The 18,479-nt window shown below is 49.0% G+C and overlaps 1 protein-coding gene across 5 annotated transcripts in view; it reads right to left on the reverse strand.

Moving 5' to 3' along the window:
- NOS1 (nitric oxide synthase 1) overlaps positions 1 to 18,479 on the reverse strand; it is a 198,683-nt gene that overhangs the window by 7,306 nt on the left and 172,898 nt on the right. For all 5 annotated transcript variants that reach the window (XM_082416753.1, XM_082416750.1, XM_082416751.1 and 2 more), the window contains 9 exons: positions 17,620 to 17,758; positions 17,320 to 17,398; positions 10,774 to 10,967; positions 9,342 to 9,511; positions 6,927 to 7,137; positions 5,986 to 6,073; positions 4,456 to 4,577; positions 3,002 to 3,150; positions 1,379 to 1,573 (listed from right to left, as the gene is read on the reverse strand). In XM_082416753.1, the coding sequence (XP_082272879.1) occupies positions 1,379 to 1,573; positions 3,002 to 3,150; positions 4,456 to 4,577; positions 5,986 to 6,073; positions 6,927 to 7,137; positions 9,342 to 9,511; positions 10,774 to 10,967; positions 17,320 to 17,398; positions 17,620 to 17,758 (1,347 nt within the window). The remainder of the gene's footprint in view (positions 1 to 1,378; positions 1,574 to 3,001; positions 3,151 to 4,455; positions 4,578 to 5,985; positions 6,074 to 6,926; positions 7,138 to 9,341; positions 9,512 to 10,773; positions 10,968 to 17,319; positions 17,399 to 17,619; positions 17,759 to 18,479) is intronic.

Genomic DNA, 18,479 nt, shown 5'->3' on the forward strand with positions numbered 1-18,479 from the left:
CCTCTAGGGCACGGGGCCTCTAAGCCCAGTTGGCAAAGAACACTTTTGTTCCCATCCAGAAACATGCTGCTGCTTTGTGGCTTCTGAGGATAGAAGAGCTGAGGGGGGTCCAGTGGAAACTTCTCCATTTCCCCCTTTCCTCCCTCCTCCTTGTTCCTGCAAGTTCAGATCTGGGCATGGCTGGGTTTAGTGTAAACATCACAGCCTGTAGAGACCAGCAGAGATGGGAGAAAAGACAAAGTGCCCGCTTAGCACTCAGGAAATGCCACGGTTGCCAAAGTGGAGACTTCTCTGAACATAGGAGTTTTTCTGACGATGAGCATCTTAGCTCAGCCTTGCCCAGAAACAGACAAACAAAAAAGACAACTCAAGAAACAGCACGAGTGATGATGAACTTGTGGCATCTGGGAGCTTCTGGAGCCATTGGAGCTCCTGAGGCAGGACTGAGGGATGGGCATTAAGAATATCCCAGAGGGCAGTGTCGCTGAGCATTAAGTTCTGGCATCCTTGGTCCCAAAGGTTTTGAAGAAAGTTGCCCATCTGTAGAGTGGATTCATTTTAAGTTGGGGGTGGTTTTCAATCTTATTCTGCAGAGTTTTGCAGAATCTATGAAAGTGTCTCCCAAGACTCATACCAAAGACACAGAGTGGTGAGGGCTCTGCAGCTCTCCTTGGAGCTCTGGCATTTCTACCAGAAAGTTGTTGTTGTCATTGTTTTTAACCTAGTAGGGTTTATTATCAGAATTAGAGCAAGGGCTTCTTCTGAAAAAATGTTTGATTACTGCTCATTTAGGGAAGCAGGGAGAAGAATGGGATCACCCCTGGAGCTTTGTGGAGGCCTGGGACTCAGTTTATTCTGTTTGGGGCAGTTGGCCACATAGTTAGGACTTTGCTTACTGGGCTGCTACTAGCCTTTGTGCAAATTAGGAAAAGGCATCCCTGCTCCCAAGGTGCACTGCTTGGGGAGCCAAGCATGGGGTGGCTTTCATCCCCCACTTGCCCCCCTTGGACACACCTTTTTGTGCAGTGCCCAACCTGCACAACTGCACAGAGCAGTGCTGCAGCTTGTTTCTGGGGACAGGAAAAGTTGGGTTAGGATGGTTTCCATCTAGCTACCCAGTGGTCCACCCACTTGTTATTTTCACACATCATAGCTCCCTACCATATTTCATACACGCACCTGCATGTCCCACCATCCTTCCTTCTCTCTCAACTATGGTTTGGGACCACCTGTATCCTCTACCCCCAGTCATAAATGGGAAAATGGGGGCAGGGATGTCATCATGGGTCCCCTAGTCATTGAGACAGGAAGGATGAGGAAGAGGAGGCAGGAAGCTGGATGCCAGAAAAGGAATCCCAGGAGCTGGCCCATCACTCACCCTCAGCCTGCTGATGAACACGCCGGCGTCCTCCACCGAGAGCTTCCCCTGCTGGGTCATGATGCGCTGGATGGCTTTGAGGACATCGGCCGCCATGGTGACGTCCCCACAGACGTAAATGTGGCCCCCTTGCTCCTTCAGGGCTCGGTACACGGGTTCTGCCAGCTGCTCCTGTAGGATGTCCTGCACGTACTTCTGCAGGGAGCAGGAGGGCCAGTGAGAAGGAGCCGGGCTGCAGGACAATCCCGTGTAGCTCACTCCCTGGCCCCACCAACCCGGGAGCGGAGTCAGACACAGGGGCTTGTGGGCAGGTCTATATTTTGTGCAGTGATGCAGGGGACTGGGAAGAGTGAAGCAGGAGAGGAGGGAAAGCCGATCTGAGGGTGTGATGAGTTGCCCCCCACTCTGGAGCTCACCTCTGCTGAGAACCCTCTTTGGAATCATGCAGCACGCCCCCCAGAGCCATCCCCTGGAGGGGCGCAGAGGGGGGCATCGTCTACCCGCTCCTCTCTTCAATGGCCTGTGGTCACCCCGGGGGTGTTAACTCCCGTACACTTCTAGGTGCGGGGCTGGTACTGCAGGTGTCCTATGCCGCGGTGCCAGAGAAGCCCCAGGACAGACAGCAAGAGATGGGGGCCGGGGAAGGGGCTGTCAGGTTACACCTGGGCAAAGCCAGCTGCTGCAGGAATTGCTGGAATAACAGGGGGGCTAAGAGAATGTCAGGTGGACACAAGGGGTGTACAATGCAGCCTCCAGGGAATTTGTCTGGTTTGTCCAGGAAACTTCCCCCAGGCGAGCCCGACATTCAGCTGGTACGTTCCGGCACGGCTGTACCTGCTACCGAAACATTGATGAACTTCCATGCCAGATGTCAAGTAGCTGCTGCCCAGATCCTCTGAGTGCCCCCCTCCCTGCTTTCCTGGCTCCTTTCCTGGGACACCCCTGGGGGTCCAGTTGAGAACCCCAAGATCCAGCGGGGGCATGCTCCAGTCCTGCGGCCTGTGTCCATTCTGACTTGGAGTGCCTCTTATGGGCTGTTTAATTTTTTTTTTTTGGCTGCTCTGCATGGCCTGTGGGATCTTAGTTCCCCGACCAGGGATTGAACCTGGGCCCTTGGCAATGGGAGTGCAGAGTCCTAACCACTGGACTGTCAGGGAATTCCCTGTTTAATTTTTAAAATTCTTTTTATTGTGATAAAATACACATAACATAAAATATATGTGTGTTTTAAAGTGTATAATACAACGCAGTGGCACTCAGCACATTCACGGTGCTCTGCAACCATCCCCTCTACCTGGTTCCAGAACCCTTTCATCACCCCCAGAAGGAACCCTGTACCCTCCCCATTCCCCCTTCCCACAGCCCCTGGCAACCATGAATCCGCTTTCTGTCTCTATGGATTTGGCTGTTCTGGATATTTCATGTAAGTGGCATCATAGAACGTGGGCTGTTCAATATTTTAAGTCAAATGTTTATGCTCCGTGCTTCCTTAAGTTCAGAGCAATGTCACGGAGGAGAATTCAGAAAGGGTGAGGGGGTTTCTCGGAACGGGATTTGCATGTGTGGAGAGCATGTGTGTGTGCTGGGCTGGGGTGGGGGGACCATGAACAGGCTGGGGGTTACCTTTGGTTTGTCTGGCTCCCGGGAGTAGGCTGTGTACAGTTCTCTGAAGACCCCCTTGCTCTTGGCCTGTAGGGTCTCCTCCCTGTAGATGTGGTCTATCTTGGACTGCCGGCACCCGAAGACCAAGACCATGGGGCAGGGACTCATTCCTGGGGACCGGGAAGATCTCCTGTCACCGACAGCTCTGATGCCTGATTTGGGGGGGCAGCTGGTGGTGCCAGGGCTGCTCAGAACCTTAGCACGTGCTACAGGGGTAGAGGTGCACGGACCCTGGGGCAGGCGGTATATGTACTCGCATACACACACACGCACATGCACACACACTGAGGGAAGTAGGTGAATTGTGTTCAGACTTCAGCAGACCTCTCTTCTCTGGGTCTCAGTCTTTGCTCTGGGAAAGTCCCCACCACTGGGTACTGCTAAACCCCCAAACTCTGAAGCTAGACTGCCTGGATTCAAATTCCAGCTCTGTGTGACGCTGAGGAACTTACATAACTTTCTATGTCTCCGTGTCCCCAAGTACCAAATGGAAATAACAATAGCGTCTAACCTCACAGGGTTATTGTAAGAAGTAAATGTAAAACCTTAGACCTGTGCCTGGTACATAGTGAATACAGTTGTCCCTCGGTATCCTAGGGCATCAGTTCCAGGACCCGCCCTGGATACCAAAATCCACTGATGCTCGAGTCCTATATAGTTGGCCCCCTGTAGCCGAGATTCCTCTGTATCTGAGGTTCCACATCCGCAGATTCTCAACCAGCCTCGGAGGGTGTAGTACTATACATATGTATTTAATGAAAAAAACTTGCGTATAAGTGGACTATGCAGTTCAAACCCATGTTGTTCAAGGGTCAACTGTACTTTGTAAATGTTAGCTATTCCACTAGACTGACAGTTCCACTGGAGCAAGTTTTTTTTTAAGTTGTTTCTCTGTCTTGTTCATTGCTGCGCCTCTAGTGCCTACAATAGTGTTTGGCATTCATGAGATGCTCAGTAAATTCCTGTTAAATGCATGTCAGAAATGTGGTTTTTTTTCTCTCTCTCCTCCCAAAGCTGATCTGTTGTGTTTCTTACACAGCAAACCCTGCTCCTGAATTACAGTCTTTGGGACCATCCCATGAACACACATCCATTTGATAAGGCTTAATGCTTACCCCTTCTAGGGCTGCTTACATTTTAAGATGGGAGTCTTATCTTAACAGTCCAAGAAATGTCTTCTGGGGATGGAATTTCGGGCCTTGGAACAGGCTGTGTGGATGATTTGTTTGGACAGGTCCTTTGAATTACACCGTAAACTTCACCCATGGGTCTGGTCACTACTATGCTCCCCCTCCGTTCCCAGGTAGTGACACAAAGCAGAGAAGACATCACCATGCCTCTGGGATGCTGGGACACAGCTGGGCCTCCCCAGGTCCAGGGGGTAGAAACCATGTGCCTGCTAGACCATGACTCACCTTTGTGTTGGATATCAAATTGCCGTTGCTGCCAGAAGCTTCGGAAAGGGGCAATGCCTGTGCCCGGGCCAACCAGGATACAGGGCACTTGGGGATTTCGGGGCAGGTGGAAGCTGGGCGCTCTGGACAAGGAAGAGAGAGTCAGAAGCCTTGCTGAGCTCAAATCTGATCAAGAACTGTTGGGTCTTAGGTAAACCAGATGGCCGTCTTGGGTAGAAATACAATGGGGCTTCAAGCTCTTCAGCTGGGGTCAGGCGGCCCTTATCAGGGTGGGAGGTCCCATTAATTTGGGTCCTCAGGGTCTGGCTATCACTCCATTTCCCAACTATCCCCATTGCTGAGCTAATCCACGAAGGGAGTGGGGTTGATTTAACCCAGGGTTTCCCTGCCTCAGCACTCCTGACAGTGGGGCCGCGTACCTCTCGGTGATGAGGGCTGTCCTGTGCATTGCAGGATGCTGAGTAGTGCCCAGGCCTCTATCTATTAGATGCCAGGAGCATCCTCCAGCTGCGACAACCAAAAATATCCCCAGACATTGCCAAGGGCCCCTGGGGGGCAAAATCACCCCAGGCTGAGAACCACTGAATTAACCATCCATGAGATCTCCCCAAATCAGGGAGTTGCAAACTTCAACGTACAAAAGAATCATGTGGGGATGTTCAAAGAGGGTGTAGATTCCTGGGCAATGCAGTAAGTCTAGGCTCAGGACTCGGCATTTTTGAAGCACCCCACGGGATTCTGATGCTGATGGTATGTGGACCATATCATGACCATTCTACCCTTAACAGCTGAGAAAAATGGCTGGCCAAGCCCACCGTTTAGGTAGGGAAGTTATCAGTTGATAAAGCAGGTAACTACAGTGGGCCTAAGCTCAGACATATCCCTTATTTTTTAATTTTTATGTTTTTAAAGCTATATTATTTTATTTGATTGAGGTAGGAACACTTAACACATATTGACCGGGGGACTTTTACACAAACTAACACCTCTGGCCGTAATACGTCTCCGATCAAGAATGTGTTTAACGTGAAACCTATCCTCTTAACACACTTTAAAGAGCACAGTACAGTATTGTTAGCTATGGGCAGAAATAGCCTTTAAAGCTGAGTTTGGAAAGGGAAGATGGTTGACGGGGAGGGGAATTAAATCTTCCTGGTCTCTAAGAAACTGGGAACACATGGGGTGGCCAGCAGACTGTGGAGAGAAATTTCACTAGTCTGCAAATTCCATGAAGGCTGAAACTGCATTTTGCCTGGTTGTCTACCGTAGCCCCATCTAGCACAGGACATGCACTTGATAAATACCTGATGCATTGACCTGAACTTGACTAGAGGACTTGCTTAGCTTCTGCTATGTTGCTCTGCCCCCATGATCCAGTTTCCTTAACAGCTTGGAGCGATGCTGAACGTTGATATCAATCCCATCCGACTCAGCCGTCTCTCTAGAACCCTTCAGGCTGGTCCACCCACCCCATCTCAGGACATGAGGATGCAGATCTGGGATGGCTGCTTCTTTTCATTTGCCACTCACCCTCTCACGAAACAGGGCACCACTTCGTCAGCCTGGATCCGGTTGAGCCAGGAGGAGCACACGCCGTGGTGAATTGGTCCTTCTCCATCTAACAGGATAACCGAGGTACTCTGGCTCGTTTATGGTCCCTCAAGCTCCCCCGTCCCCGGCTTCCCCCCATCCTCCAGTGCAGAAGGCTCACAGCCCCGACACCAAGTGTCTGCCTTGGAGTTCCCTGTCTGGATCCCTTCCTCTGACGGGGAAGAGGAAATGGTAAAGCTGGGGTGAGCTCATGGCTGTGAAACTGGTGGTTAGGGGTGGCTTGTATTCCAATCGTGCCCACTGAAAGGGCCTTGATCGATCTGCTCTCGGTGGCCTGTCAGGACCCCGGTCTCAGAACTCTCTCAGGCACCATGTGTTTTTTGTTTGTTTGTTTGTTTGTGTTTTTTTGGCCACACTGCGCAGCTTGCAGGATCTTAGTTCCCCAATCAGGTATTGAACCCGGGCCCCAGCAGTGAGAGCGCCGAGTCCTAACCACTGGACCGCCTGGGAAATCCCAGGCACCATGCATTTTAATTGCTATAACCAAGGAGGAAAACACAGGTGCAGAGGTCAGGTTATCCGGCTGACCTACAACCAGCTCCCCCCTCGGAGGGAAGGGGTGGTGGGGGCTTGTTCTAGCTGCTGCCTTGGGGGTATGAGGGGAGGACGGGAGTAAAAGGAGGTCTCAGGCTTTTGGAGAGGCCTCCAAATGCACTTCTCATTTCCTTCCTAATTCTGCACAGAGCTGGCTCTGTGAGCTGGGACGGTTTGCTGCTCTGCTTCTTTTCCCAGTTTCCTGGTCTTGGGGGGTGGGTCACCTCCCCAGGATTTGGGACGTGGCAGAAGTTTAGGCAGATGTGCAGAGGCCCCTGGAGGGGGGGAAACGCAGACCCGGGGGCTCTCCCAGCGCCTCTGCCCACCTCGGGTGCGGTAGGAGACAATGGCCACGGTGAGGTGCACCTCGTCGGGGTACATGTCCGGGGAGGAGCTGATGGAATAGTAGCGAGGTTGCAGCAGCGACAGCTGGGTCAGGAGCAGGGTGGAGGGCATCTGGATGGATGGGAACTCCTCCAGCACCTCCACGATGTTCGGGTTCCTGCCCCATTTCCATTCCTCATACTCCTGCAAACCCTGCACCAAGAAGAGGGGCAGAAAAGAACTTGCAGCCAGATCCTGGAGCAAACTTCCAAGGAGCGCTTGAGGAGGTCCAGGGAAGAAGGCAAATTAACAAATAATAATAGTTAACTCTTGCCTAGGAATTATTCTGGGCCAGGTTTTCATTTTTGCAAGGACCTTATGAGATAAGTCTGATTGTCATCCCTATTTTATTGATGGGGAAACTGAGGGATATAGAGGTCCCATGGCTACAAGGTGGTGGCAGACTTCAGCCCGAAAACCAGATCTGGCTCACGACCTGCTCGTATGGCCCGTGAGCTAAGAGTTGTTTTTACATGGTTAAATGGTTGGGGGTAGGAGGGGGGAATCAAAAGAACAATACTATTTCATGACCCTAGACTATGACATGAAATTCAAATTTTGGTGTCCACAAGTAAAGTTTGCTTGGAACCCAGCCACGCCCACTCATTCATGGATGGTCTATGCTGTTGTGCTACAATGGCAGAGTTGAATGGTTGCAACAGAGACACATAGAGCATGAGTCTAAAATATTTACTACCTGGTCTTTTACAGAAAAAGTTTGCCAACCCCTGTTCTAGGCAGTCTGGCCCCAGAATCTGTGCTCCTAGTATTACACTCTCCTGCCATTTGCGAAGGTCAAGAGAAATGTACTGTGAAGGGAGTCATGACTTGCAGGCGTGTGATTTGTGGGTCTGCAAGGCTGGAGGTGTATCCTCGGAGCGTATGGGTCACATTCAAGATGGTAAAAGACAACCCTGAAGGAACAGGTTGGGGTGTGGAGGACCATATTCAGGGGCATGTTGACAGCAAAGCCCAGGTGTTACTAGGGAACACAGGAACTCTCTGGGGCTCTGGAGTTATTTTTCCTACATCTTAGAAGCTGCCCTTAGGAGGCTCAGATTTTAAGGAGGGGTAAAGCATATTACCAGTGCATTGTATAACCAAGCTTTTCCCCATGTTCCTAAAGACCATCCTTGCTCTGCTGATAGGGTATGGCATTCTGGAGAACGTGCCTTCCAGACCCCCAGCCTCAGTGACTTCGAGCTGCTGGGGCTCAATTGGCCAAAAGCCCCAGCAGCTGCTCACTGAAACTGACATCCCCCTGAAAACTGACATGGATCTGATCCTATATGCTTCCATTCAAACTTTCTGCCCTCTCCTTCACTTGGGGTCAGGCTTGTTTTGAGGTCTGATGGTTCTCTCAGTCTTATCTGACTCTGTTCCCATTTTTCTCTCACACAGGTGTTTCCCCTAATAAAAAAAATCCTCGCTCTTTTAATGGAGTTTGCGCTTTTTGGAAGAGGCGGATTAATACATACAGTTACATCAAATTTTACTTTAAATAATCCTGTGCAAAGAGTGCAAGCTCTGTTCCCTCTTCAGATTATCCCCCTTCGGTTACTTAAAATTTTAAATCAAAGTTATGGGTGTACAGAGTTAAAAAGTTAAATAATTCTGCAAAACTTACGATTAAAGATAATGCTCTCCAACTCCCTAGAGGTAACCACGTACAGTTCTTTTAAGTGTTTTTTTCTGGTGCTTATTTTCATATTTCTAAGTAAGATGCACTCCCTGAATTAAAAACAGAACTTCTTGTGCCACCATTTGATTCCCTCTCCTGTACAGCAGACGAAAGTGAAACCATCATTTTCTGGTGGCTTGCTTACTGGGGAGGAGCCCCACTGGGAGAAATCTGAGTGGTCCTCCCAGCTAGGATTTTTTGCAGCAGCTTGGTTTCTAAGCAAGGGCGGTAGAAGCTGTGCTTTTTGGTTCACCTTACCATCAGAGACCTCTTATATCTTGAAGTCATACCTATAGCTCTTCAGCACTGAAAAAGCTGATTTTTAAAACAGGGCACTGGGGGATTCTCTCAAGTTCTTTTTCTTCTAAGCATGGGCTCTGATGGAACTAATGGAGGCTCAAGGGTTCCAAAGGCAGGAGGAAAAAGAGTTAGAACAGCAATTTCAACTGTAGCCATAGAACTCTGAGATTCAACGGGGTCGCTCTCTTGTTCTGTTAGACCTTAGTTAGAAGGAAGGGAGATGGTCAGGACTAGCCAAAATGGACTAGCCAGTATGGTGACCTGCAAACTAGACTATGGCAGCCCTCACTCAAGACTGCCATCTGCTGGACAACTGTTGCAATAACTATACAATTCTCCAACGAGGAGGTAAGGTTGTATGTGGCCAGGGACCCACCTTGCTGAGGACCAACAGACGCTGCTTCTCTTTCTCACTGGTGGCCAAGGAGGCAAACTGCTGCAGCTGCAGTGGCGTTGGAGGCGTGGTGATATCCAGGTAGTACCTGAAGGCCTGGAAGATGGTGCAGGGTGGGAGGCGATGCTCATCGGTCCAGTTACTGATAACCCCTGTGGAGGCACAAAGGAGGTGAGAGACGGGTCGGGGAGGAGAGTCTGGGCTCTGAGGGCTTAGGTCCAAGTTAGGGAGGCCATACCTGCTTCTGGGACTGAGAATGGGGTCTGGAGAGCCAGACTGCCCCAGAGCCAAGTAACCCCTCGGCTGTCCACCTCCCATGTCCCTCATCTATACCCAGAGTCCTGGGGACCCTGTGATCACCTCCTGTATGCAAGGAGCTTGTCCAAAATCAATCGATATTATTAACTCATTTAATCCTCATCACAATCCTAGGTGGTGGGTGCTATTATTATCTCCATTTTGCAGTTGAGAAAAATGGAAGCACAGAGAGGTTAAGGAATTTGCCCAAGGTCACACAGCACAAATGCATAAAGTCAGCCAGTATTGCTCCAGACCATGTTTTAACTACTATACAATACTGCTTCTATTTACTTTACTCCAGTACAGCCCCTACACACAAGCCTCTACTTCAAGATAAAAAGTACTGTTCCAACATGGAGAAAGAACTGTCTGGGTTGGATTTATTAAGAGAAGGTATGTCTCTCTAAAGTGGTACCTTCCTAAGGGATTTTCAATAGGGCTTTGGCTACAAACTGTTTTCACATTCTGCCCTGACTTTGTGTCCTAGCTCCTTTGTAGAGGGGATGTGTCACTGTAGTCCGGGCTACCACGTATGGTCACTGCAGTTCCTTGTACCTGAGTTCTGAGCTCACCTGCTGCTACTGAGATGAAGCACAGAGACCCATTTACCTTGGAAAGTTATTTAATAGGAATGTCAAGGATGGTCCCTGAAACAGGTTGGGACTTGATCTAATTTGATCAGAAATGTGGTTCAATCCCAGTGGACCACTGAGCTTCATAGAGTGCCTTTGGATTCTAAGAGGAGGCATGGGCGGACTCCAGCTGCTATTTACTTGGTGGCAGTGAGGCAGGGGTGATGAAGGAAGTTAGACGAGTAGCCTCTGCTAAGATCAGTGTCTAGCTGATGAAGGAAGGTAGAAGCCCCTTTGGCTCGAAGATGAACCATCAATGTCCTGGCTTCATGGACATTTATTTGCTTAGCCAGTTGGGCCAAGGTTATTCAACCATGAGAAAGGAGGAGTCTTCAGTCTCATAAGCTGGGGGTGACAGAGACCCACTCTCCTACCTGGAATGGTGATTGAGAAGAACAAGTCTCCTCTTCCCCAGATACCCACTGCCTTTGGGACTCCCTGGACAAGGGAAGCACCCTTGGGTGTAGCCTGGCCATAGTTACCCAAAGCCGTGTTTCGCTCCTCTAGCAGCTCCACCTTCACCAGCTGGTTGACCGGGGGTGCGTCCTCCAGCCTCTCGATCAGGGCATTCACGAGGTCCTCGTGGTTGCCGGGGAAGACGCCCAGGTGGTCCCCAGGCTGGTACTGCAGCTCCTGATTCCCGTTGGTGTGGAGACGCACGAAGATGGTTGATCGGCTGGAGGGAAGAGGAGGGGAACAGTGGGATGAGGGCCACCAGCTTCTGCCCACCTCCTTTGCTCCTTTGTCTGTCGCTGTGGCTACAACTCCCCTCCTTCCATTTCTCTCTGGGGCTCAGGCCAATCAGACTTCTGCCCCCATCATTCCACGCCGTGGCTTTCAGCAAGGTCACCCACGAGCTCCTCATGGCAAATCCGACCGCCAGCTCCCAGCACTCACTGTGGTCATCGGAGCAGCAATGGACGCAGCTGCTCACTTCCTCCTTCTCAACACCCTTCTCTTGAGCATCCCAGGCTCACCTGATCTTCCCTCTGGCTGCTCCTCCTCAGTCTCCTTTGCCAGTTCCTTCTCATCTCCCCTCACTGGACACTGGAGCACCCCAGGGTTCAGTTCCCAGACCTCTTTGCTCTCCTGACTTCCTGCCCCTGCTTTGCTTTCCTCCGTAGCACTTACCATCAACTGACCTCCAGCAGAGTTTACTCCGTTACATGCTTTGTGGTCTGTCCCCCCTGCCTGCCCCCTGGGCCCCAGGACAATGTAAACTCTAGAGGGCAGGGAATTTGTCTGTTTTTTCCACTGTTCTATTCTGGCACCTGGGACAGTGCATGGCACATAGTAGGCGTTCAAAAAATATTTGTTGTTTGCAGGAACCTCAGACCCTCAGGATTAACCAGCTACTGGACTAGGCTCTGTTCTCTGTACCAATCAGAGCCCATTGTACCACTAGCCCATTGGAGCCACAGGCAATGCTGTCCCCATTCTGTGAAATTCCATCTCTCCTAGAAATCCCAAGCTCCACCCGCTTTTGCAACCAGGGCCCTCATCTTGTCATGGAAAAGGGAAAAGAACTTGGCCTTAAACTCAGGTTCTCGTTGTGCACAAATCCCATGATACTATAAAATTTATGGAACTAAGGAGAAAACCCAGAGAGAAACTCGTTGATGCCTGCCAGGTCATGCCCTTTCTTTTGATTTTTGGATTTCAGGTGCAGGAGGTCTGTGCTAAGAATGAATTCTCAGACTAGGATTATTCTGGTCCTCTTTAAAGTTTTAGTACAGATATACCACATTTTTATACCTGAAAACTTCGGGATGGATGACTACACTTTGGTAAATCAAATCTTTTTTGTATTCTTCGAGTTACATTCGCATTTTCAGATCTGCTTTTTTCTTCGTTGCCAACTGGTTTTCAGTTGACAGAGACACTTGATATTCAACGTGAAGTTTCTACATTCTCCGCGGTATGTAAATCAGCACTTGAATAGACCAATGGGACTCGCTATTTAAAGGAGTTTTTGGCACAGCCAAGGGCCCTTTTGTGCTGCAAATAGCCGCCATTATTAAAAATAGTTGTGCTGGCATATTTTGCATGGCACCCCTGTCCTTAGTATGGGGGGGAACTTGGTAACTGAAATTGTGAATGATGGTGGTGGGGTGTGGGCTCCCACTCTCCTTCCCTCGGCAGATTTTGTTCTCTCTGGGGCACTGATCTTACCCATTAAATGCGCTTGCGCGACTGATACTGCTCTGAGCTCATACCAATCTTTTGGTTCCTGGAGAGCAAGCCATCAATCATCACGCCCTGCCAGCTCCAGGAAGGGGATTGGCAGAGGCTGACAGCCAGCAGAGGGCGCTGTGGGGTTGCTAATTTGGGAGCCTCCAGCGCCTACCACGGGACGCCTTTGAAAGGCCCGCAAATCAATTTCCACTTTCTCCCAGATCATCACGATTTCTTTCAGAAGTATATTTGCCTCTGTTCCTTTGGCCAGTACAAAATAGAAATGCGGAGGACCCGAACTTGCTGAGCTGGCTCACACGCACAGCCATTTCCCCTAAGTCCTCTTGAATGTGGCCGAAGGTGGTCAGGCGGATAAGAGGCAGGGATGGGAATGGAGGGCAGGTGGGCCACAAGGTGGGCCCCGGCTCTGCTGGGAATTTGACCACGGACACTTTGCAAGCCGCTGACCAGGCATGGCATGCAGAGAATCCCGGCAGTGAATGGCTGCATGGCCCTAGGACACCTCAGTGGGCTGGTCCTTGAAGCTTTGCAGGAAGCTGATCCCCCAGTGGGTAGCACTAGCCTGGAGACTAATTGTCTTACATCTCAGTTCTGCTGGGGGTTTCCAAGTATAGGATTTTCTAAGCCTTTAAAAAAAAAAAAAAAAAAAAAAAAGCTTGGGACACATATGGGCCATTGAAAAGTTTTAGGGGAGGGAAAAAGGGCAACATTGGGAAGGCAGAGCCATTTGAGCCCTTTCCCCCAGAGTATCCCCTGCCTGTGATGTATTTATATTCACCTACAGGAGCATAACACACACACACACACACACACACACACACACACACACACACTCACGCACACATTTGGCAATGGTTCAATGACAGGTTCGCAGATGAAAGAACAGTCTGCTAACGACCAGCATTAAATGGAAAAAAATTTAGCTCATGTTCATTCTTCAAGGAAAAGAGTAAACAGTGTCTGTTGTGAGCAGTTTGAGTGAATAAGGTTCATACCTTCAACAAATTTGTATTGAGTGTCAGGCACTGTTCTAGGCACTGGTGAGAGAGTGATGGATAAAGATAACAAAGGGCCTGATTCTCATTGAGAAGTAACTTAAAAAGATCTCAGATGGGGCTGGTGATGAGGATGGGTGGATGCTGATGGGTGGGGGCAGTGGGCTAAGTGACTGGCAGATAAGGATGGTCAAGGAGGCCTCTCTGGTGATTTGACATTTGAGCAGAGATCTGAAGAATGAGAAGGAACGGACATGCAAAGATCTGGGGGAAGAGTGTTCCCGAAAGGGGAAGCAGCATGTGCAAAGGCCCTGAGGTCGGAAAAAGTGTGGCACATTTGAGGAAGGGAAAGAAGGCTGGAGTGTTTGGAAGAGGGGTCAACACAGGGGTGGGTGGTACAGAAGGAGATCAGAGAGCTAGGCAGAGGCCAGATCATGAGGGTCTTGTCATGACCTGTCATGGCAAAGGAGTTTGAAGTTTTCCTAAGTCCAGTGGGAAGCTATTGGAGGATGTGAAGCTGTGGATGGACAGGCTTCCGTTTACATTCTTAAAAGATTAGTCTGCCTGCTATTTGGGAAATGGATCTTTGAGAGAAATGTCAAGAAACAAGGAGACAAGTTAGGTATCTCTGGCAGGCATTCAGACCACAGATGATCGTGGCCTTGCTTAAGGTGGTGGATGTAGATCTGAGATGTAGTTGAAACACAAGACCCACAGTACCAGCTGAGAGTTGGATGGATAGTGGGAGGGAAAGAGAGGAGGCAGGGAGGATGCTTAAGTCTTGGGCTTAAGCCAAACGTTGATGTCTTCTGTTGAGACGGTGAAGGCTGGAGAGAAGCAATTTTATCAGAGGGTAGCTGGGAATTAAGAGTTCTCCCATCAAGAACTCTCCGTTATAATGTCCCATCTTTCTCTGAGATACCCCAGCGCTCAGGGCCCCTTCAGCATCTTTGCTCCTATTCTCTCTTCCTAGATGTCCTCCCTCTATTCACCAGCCTATCTAAAGCCTACCCTGCGTTTCCCCTCCTTCTTCTGACTTCTAGGACCTATGATCCACACCCCACCCATTAGCGCTCCATGATACTCTTTTCTGTATGGTTTGCTAATTGCCGTATGTAGAAAATTTATTTCCTGGCCAGGCAGTAACTGTGGTCACTTTTCTCTTTAGAGTTGCAAGGATCACCTTCAAAAGGTGGCTTATTTCCTCTTAAGCACTTTGCTTGCAATTAAGGGTCTCTTGTTGGGGGTGGGAGTGGTGAGTGTGTGATTCATAATATCTTGCTGTGGTCTCCTGGCTCAAACAGCTCGACTTTGGCCTTGGGCAGGGGAAAATAGGAGAGAGAGTCATGCTTTTTTACTCAATTATTCTTTAAAAAAAAACCCCAAAAACAAAACAACAACCGTATAAAGCCGGAAATGGTAGTAAGCCTGAAAATAGGTAGTGCTATGGAGTGTGCTTTTAAAGAGTTAAACGCCTAGACGCCATTTGATCCTTTTTGAGCTAATCCATAACTGATTTTAATACTGTCTTCTGGTTCCTAACCTTGTTGAAATATCTTCTTGTAAGCTGCTCAGAGTCAACTGCCTTTCCAGAGGTGGATCGGGGGTTATTCTGGGACTTCAGTCCAACTTAGCATCAAAACATTTGCAAATTACCTTGCTTTTTATGTACTATGGTTTGGGGAGTAATTTTTGAGATCTGGGCTTTCACAGTTTGTTGCTGAAAGAAATTTCCAGTAGATTCTTAGTCCCTTCTCTTCCAATGTTACTGAAGTTGTACTTTTCCACAGGATGGAAATGGGGAGTATGATGTGTATTTCAAATACAGAGTCCCTTTCTATATCAGAGATCATTATGCTCTGAATATTGCATTTAACTAATTATTCAAATGGATTAATTTCCCAGTCTATTTCTTTAGTGTTTGAGGATCTGGGAGAGAACATGAGAGCCCTGGGGCTCCATCCTGTTGGCCACTTTATCAAAAGTTTTACGTCCAGGCACAGAGAACAGACTTGTGGTTGCCAAGGGGAAGGGGGTTGGGGGAGGGATGGAGTGGGAGGTTGGGTTTGGCAGATGTAAGCTTTTATATATAGAATGGATAAAAAATAAGGTCCTACTGTATAGCACGGGGAATTATATTCAATATCCTATGATAAACCACAATGGAAAAGAATATTAAAAAAAGAATGTATGTACATGTATAACTGAATCACTTTGCTGTACAGCAGAAATTGACACAACAGTGTAAATCAACTACACTTCAATTAAAAAAAAAGGTTTTAAGTCCACGTAGAAAGCACACATACTAAATTTGCAGGTGTATGAAGCTGGGATGGGTAAGGAATAGTAACGGGAATGAGGGATACGCTAGTTGCTGTGTGTGTGTTGTTTCTAATACTCACAGCAATCTTGTGATGCTGTTGAGGCCATAGGTATAGCCATTTGGCATTTTGACCTTGGAGTCAGAGAACTGAGCCTGTGTGGCCTTGAAAGGTCACTTGCATTTCCTAATGGTCACTTTTCATATTTAAAACGTGGATGATACTAGTACTTACTTCCTGGGCTGGTCAGAACTCTGGGAGATCCTGCACAGAGAGGACTCAAAACAGTGCTTGGAACACAGAAAGTACTAGATAAACATTGGCAATCTTTATAGCCATCGATCTCATTTTAGGTAAGGAGACAGGGGTTCAGAAGACCCAAGGGACTTGCCCAAGGTCACACAGCTGACGCGTGGCAGCGCTGGGGTCAGAACCCAGGGCTGTCCAGCTGGAGAGCCCACCCTTTGTACTATGCCAGGCAAAGAATCAAGATCTCAAAAGATCTTCATGGGCTATAACTGCAGAGTGAAAAAGATTCCATTCAACAGGGATCAATGCAAAGACTTTCTTTACTGCCAAAAAATTTACTTATACAAGTAGAGGGGTGCAGAGACCTGGCCTGATCATTCTGAAAGGACTTCAAGTCCGAGAGCAGCAAGGACGTAAGCTTAATGGGAGAGCAGCATGGCGGTTGGGACAACACCTGCAATCCTGGGCGGCATCAGAGCATCCTGTCCAGATCGGGGATGGTAATAATAGCCTTAGTGCACTTGGTAGTGATCACAGGGCCTCCACTGCACTGTGACCAGGGTTGAGGAATGACATTTCCAGCAGGACAGAGTGTGTCTTTTTTACTAAAGTAAAAGGTTTGGGAAACCAGGTCTCAGGAAGAACAGTTGGAAGGAATGAGGACCAGGGAGAGATCGGTCACTGTCCTTGGCTATTGGCAGCTCTCTCATTTGGAAGAACTGACTCTGTTTTGGGTGTCACTGGAGAGTGCAACTTAGGATCAAAATGAAGTGCTAGGAACACTTGCTTTGGTTATAAGGAATAGGAAGATAATTTCTAACAATTAGGACCTCAAAACACAGAGGGGGCTGTTTTATAGGTTAATAAACCTCCCGTCATCCCAAAGGAATTTAAACAGAGACTGAGCAGGCATTTCTCAGGACAGCAGAGAAGAATTTTCCACAGGGAGATGTCTGGACTAAGTGATTTCTGACTAAGATGCACATTACAATGAACATTAGCAGTCTGAAAAGGGTGTGGTCTCTATTAAAAATTCCTCGAAAAACTTTCTCTTTCCCCTTTCCACAACGATCGTCACCATTTACTTTTTTCATCCCTGCAGGTTGGAGCTTGGCAAAGGGAAAGCAGGCAACCAAGATGCTAGTGGCAAGGGGGTCTCGAGGACCCTTAGAATGGTAATAGGAAGCCAGTCCTGAGTCCTCCTTCCTTGTTGTGGGTGGCATCTGGGGCACAGGTGGGGAACCCGAGGGGGTCAAGGTGTTCCTACCTGGATTTAGGACTCTGAAGGTTTTGACGGCTGAGGAGTCGAGCGGCTGAGACCCGCTTTTTGTGGACATTGGATAGACCTGGGGGGAGAAGAACAACAGTCTTCCTGTGATGGAGTTAAACAGTTGTCAGTAAAAAGTCTCCAGCTTCTCCTGACCCTCTCTTTACCGGGAGGACTGAACGAAAGGGAGACCAAAGCAATGAAGCCCACCTTCTCTAAGGACCTTTCAGAGGTGAGAACTCCTGTCTTCCTTTCCCCCCACTGTCATGAACATCTCCCCAGGTGCGTGGTGGGAGGTACCTTGTGTGAGTTCTGGAGCTTCGGCCATGTAGGTGAGGCGGAACTTGTTCCTCTTCCAACTGCGGTCATTGCTGATGAGGGAGTTGTTTGCCTTCTCAATGTTGACGTCATCTCCCACGCAGAACACATCACAGGCTGCCTGTGGCACACACGGGGCTTTCAGTGACCTCTTTCAGCCAACAGTGTGCCTCCCAACAGCTCCAAGTCATAGCATGTATCCATCCATCCATCCATCCACCCATCAACCCATCCACCAACTCATCCACCCATCCTCCTCCTCCCTCCATTCCTTCCTTCCTTCCGTTCATCCACCCATCCATCCATCCCTCCACCCATTCACCCATTCTCCCATCCACCCACCCATCAACCCATCCACCCACTCATCTACCCACCCTCCCTCCCTCCCTCCATTCCTCCCTTCCATCCATTCATCCACCTATCCATCCATCCATCCACCCATTCACCCATTCTCCCATCTACCCTTCCATCAACCCATCCACCCATCCTCCTTCCTTCCATTGCATCCCTCCATTCATCCATCCATCCTCCTTTCCTCCCTTCCTCCCTCTCTCCCTTCCTCCTTTCCTTCCCTCTCTCCTTCCATCCATCCATCCATCCTTCTATTCATCCACCCATCCTCCCTCCAGCCTCTCTTTCTCCCTTCCTTCACTCCCTCCTTCCTTCCTTCCATACATCCATCAATCCATCCATCCACCCATCCATCCTCCTCTCCATCCATTTATCCACTCATCCACTCATCAACCAATCCACCCTTACTTTTTGAGTGCCTTTGATGGGCTGGACATACCACATTTACTATTGACTTTGGGACCTAACCTCTATTTAATATGTAACTCTAT

This window comes from Balaenoptera physalus, assembly GCF_965194825.1.
Source record: "Balaenoptera physalus genome assembly, chromosome: 12".
Lineage (NCBI taxonomy): Eukaryota > Metazoa > Chordata > Mammalia > Artiodactyla > Balaenopteridae > Balaenoptera > Balaenoptera physalus.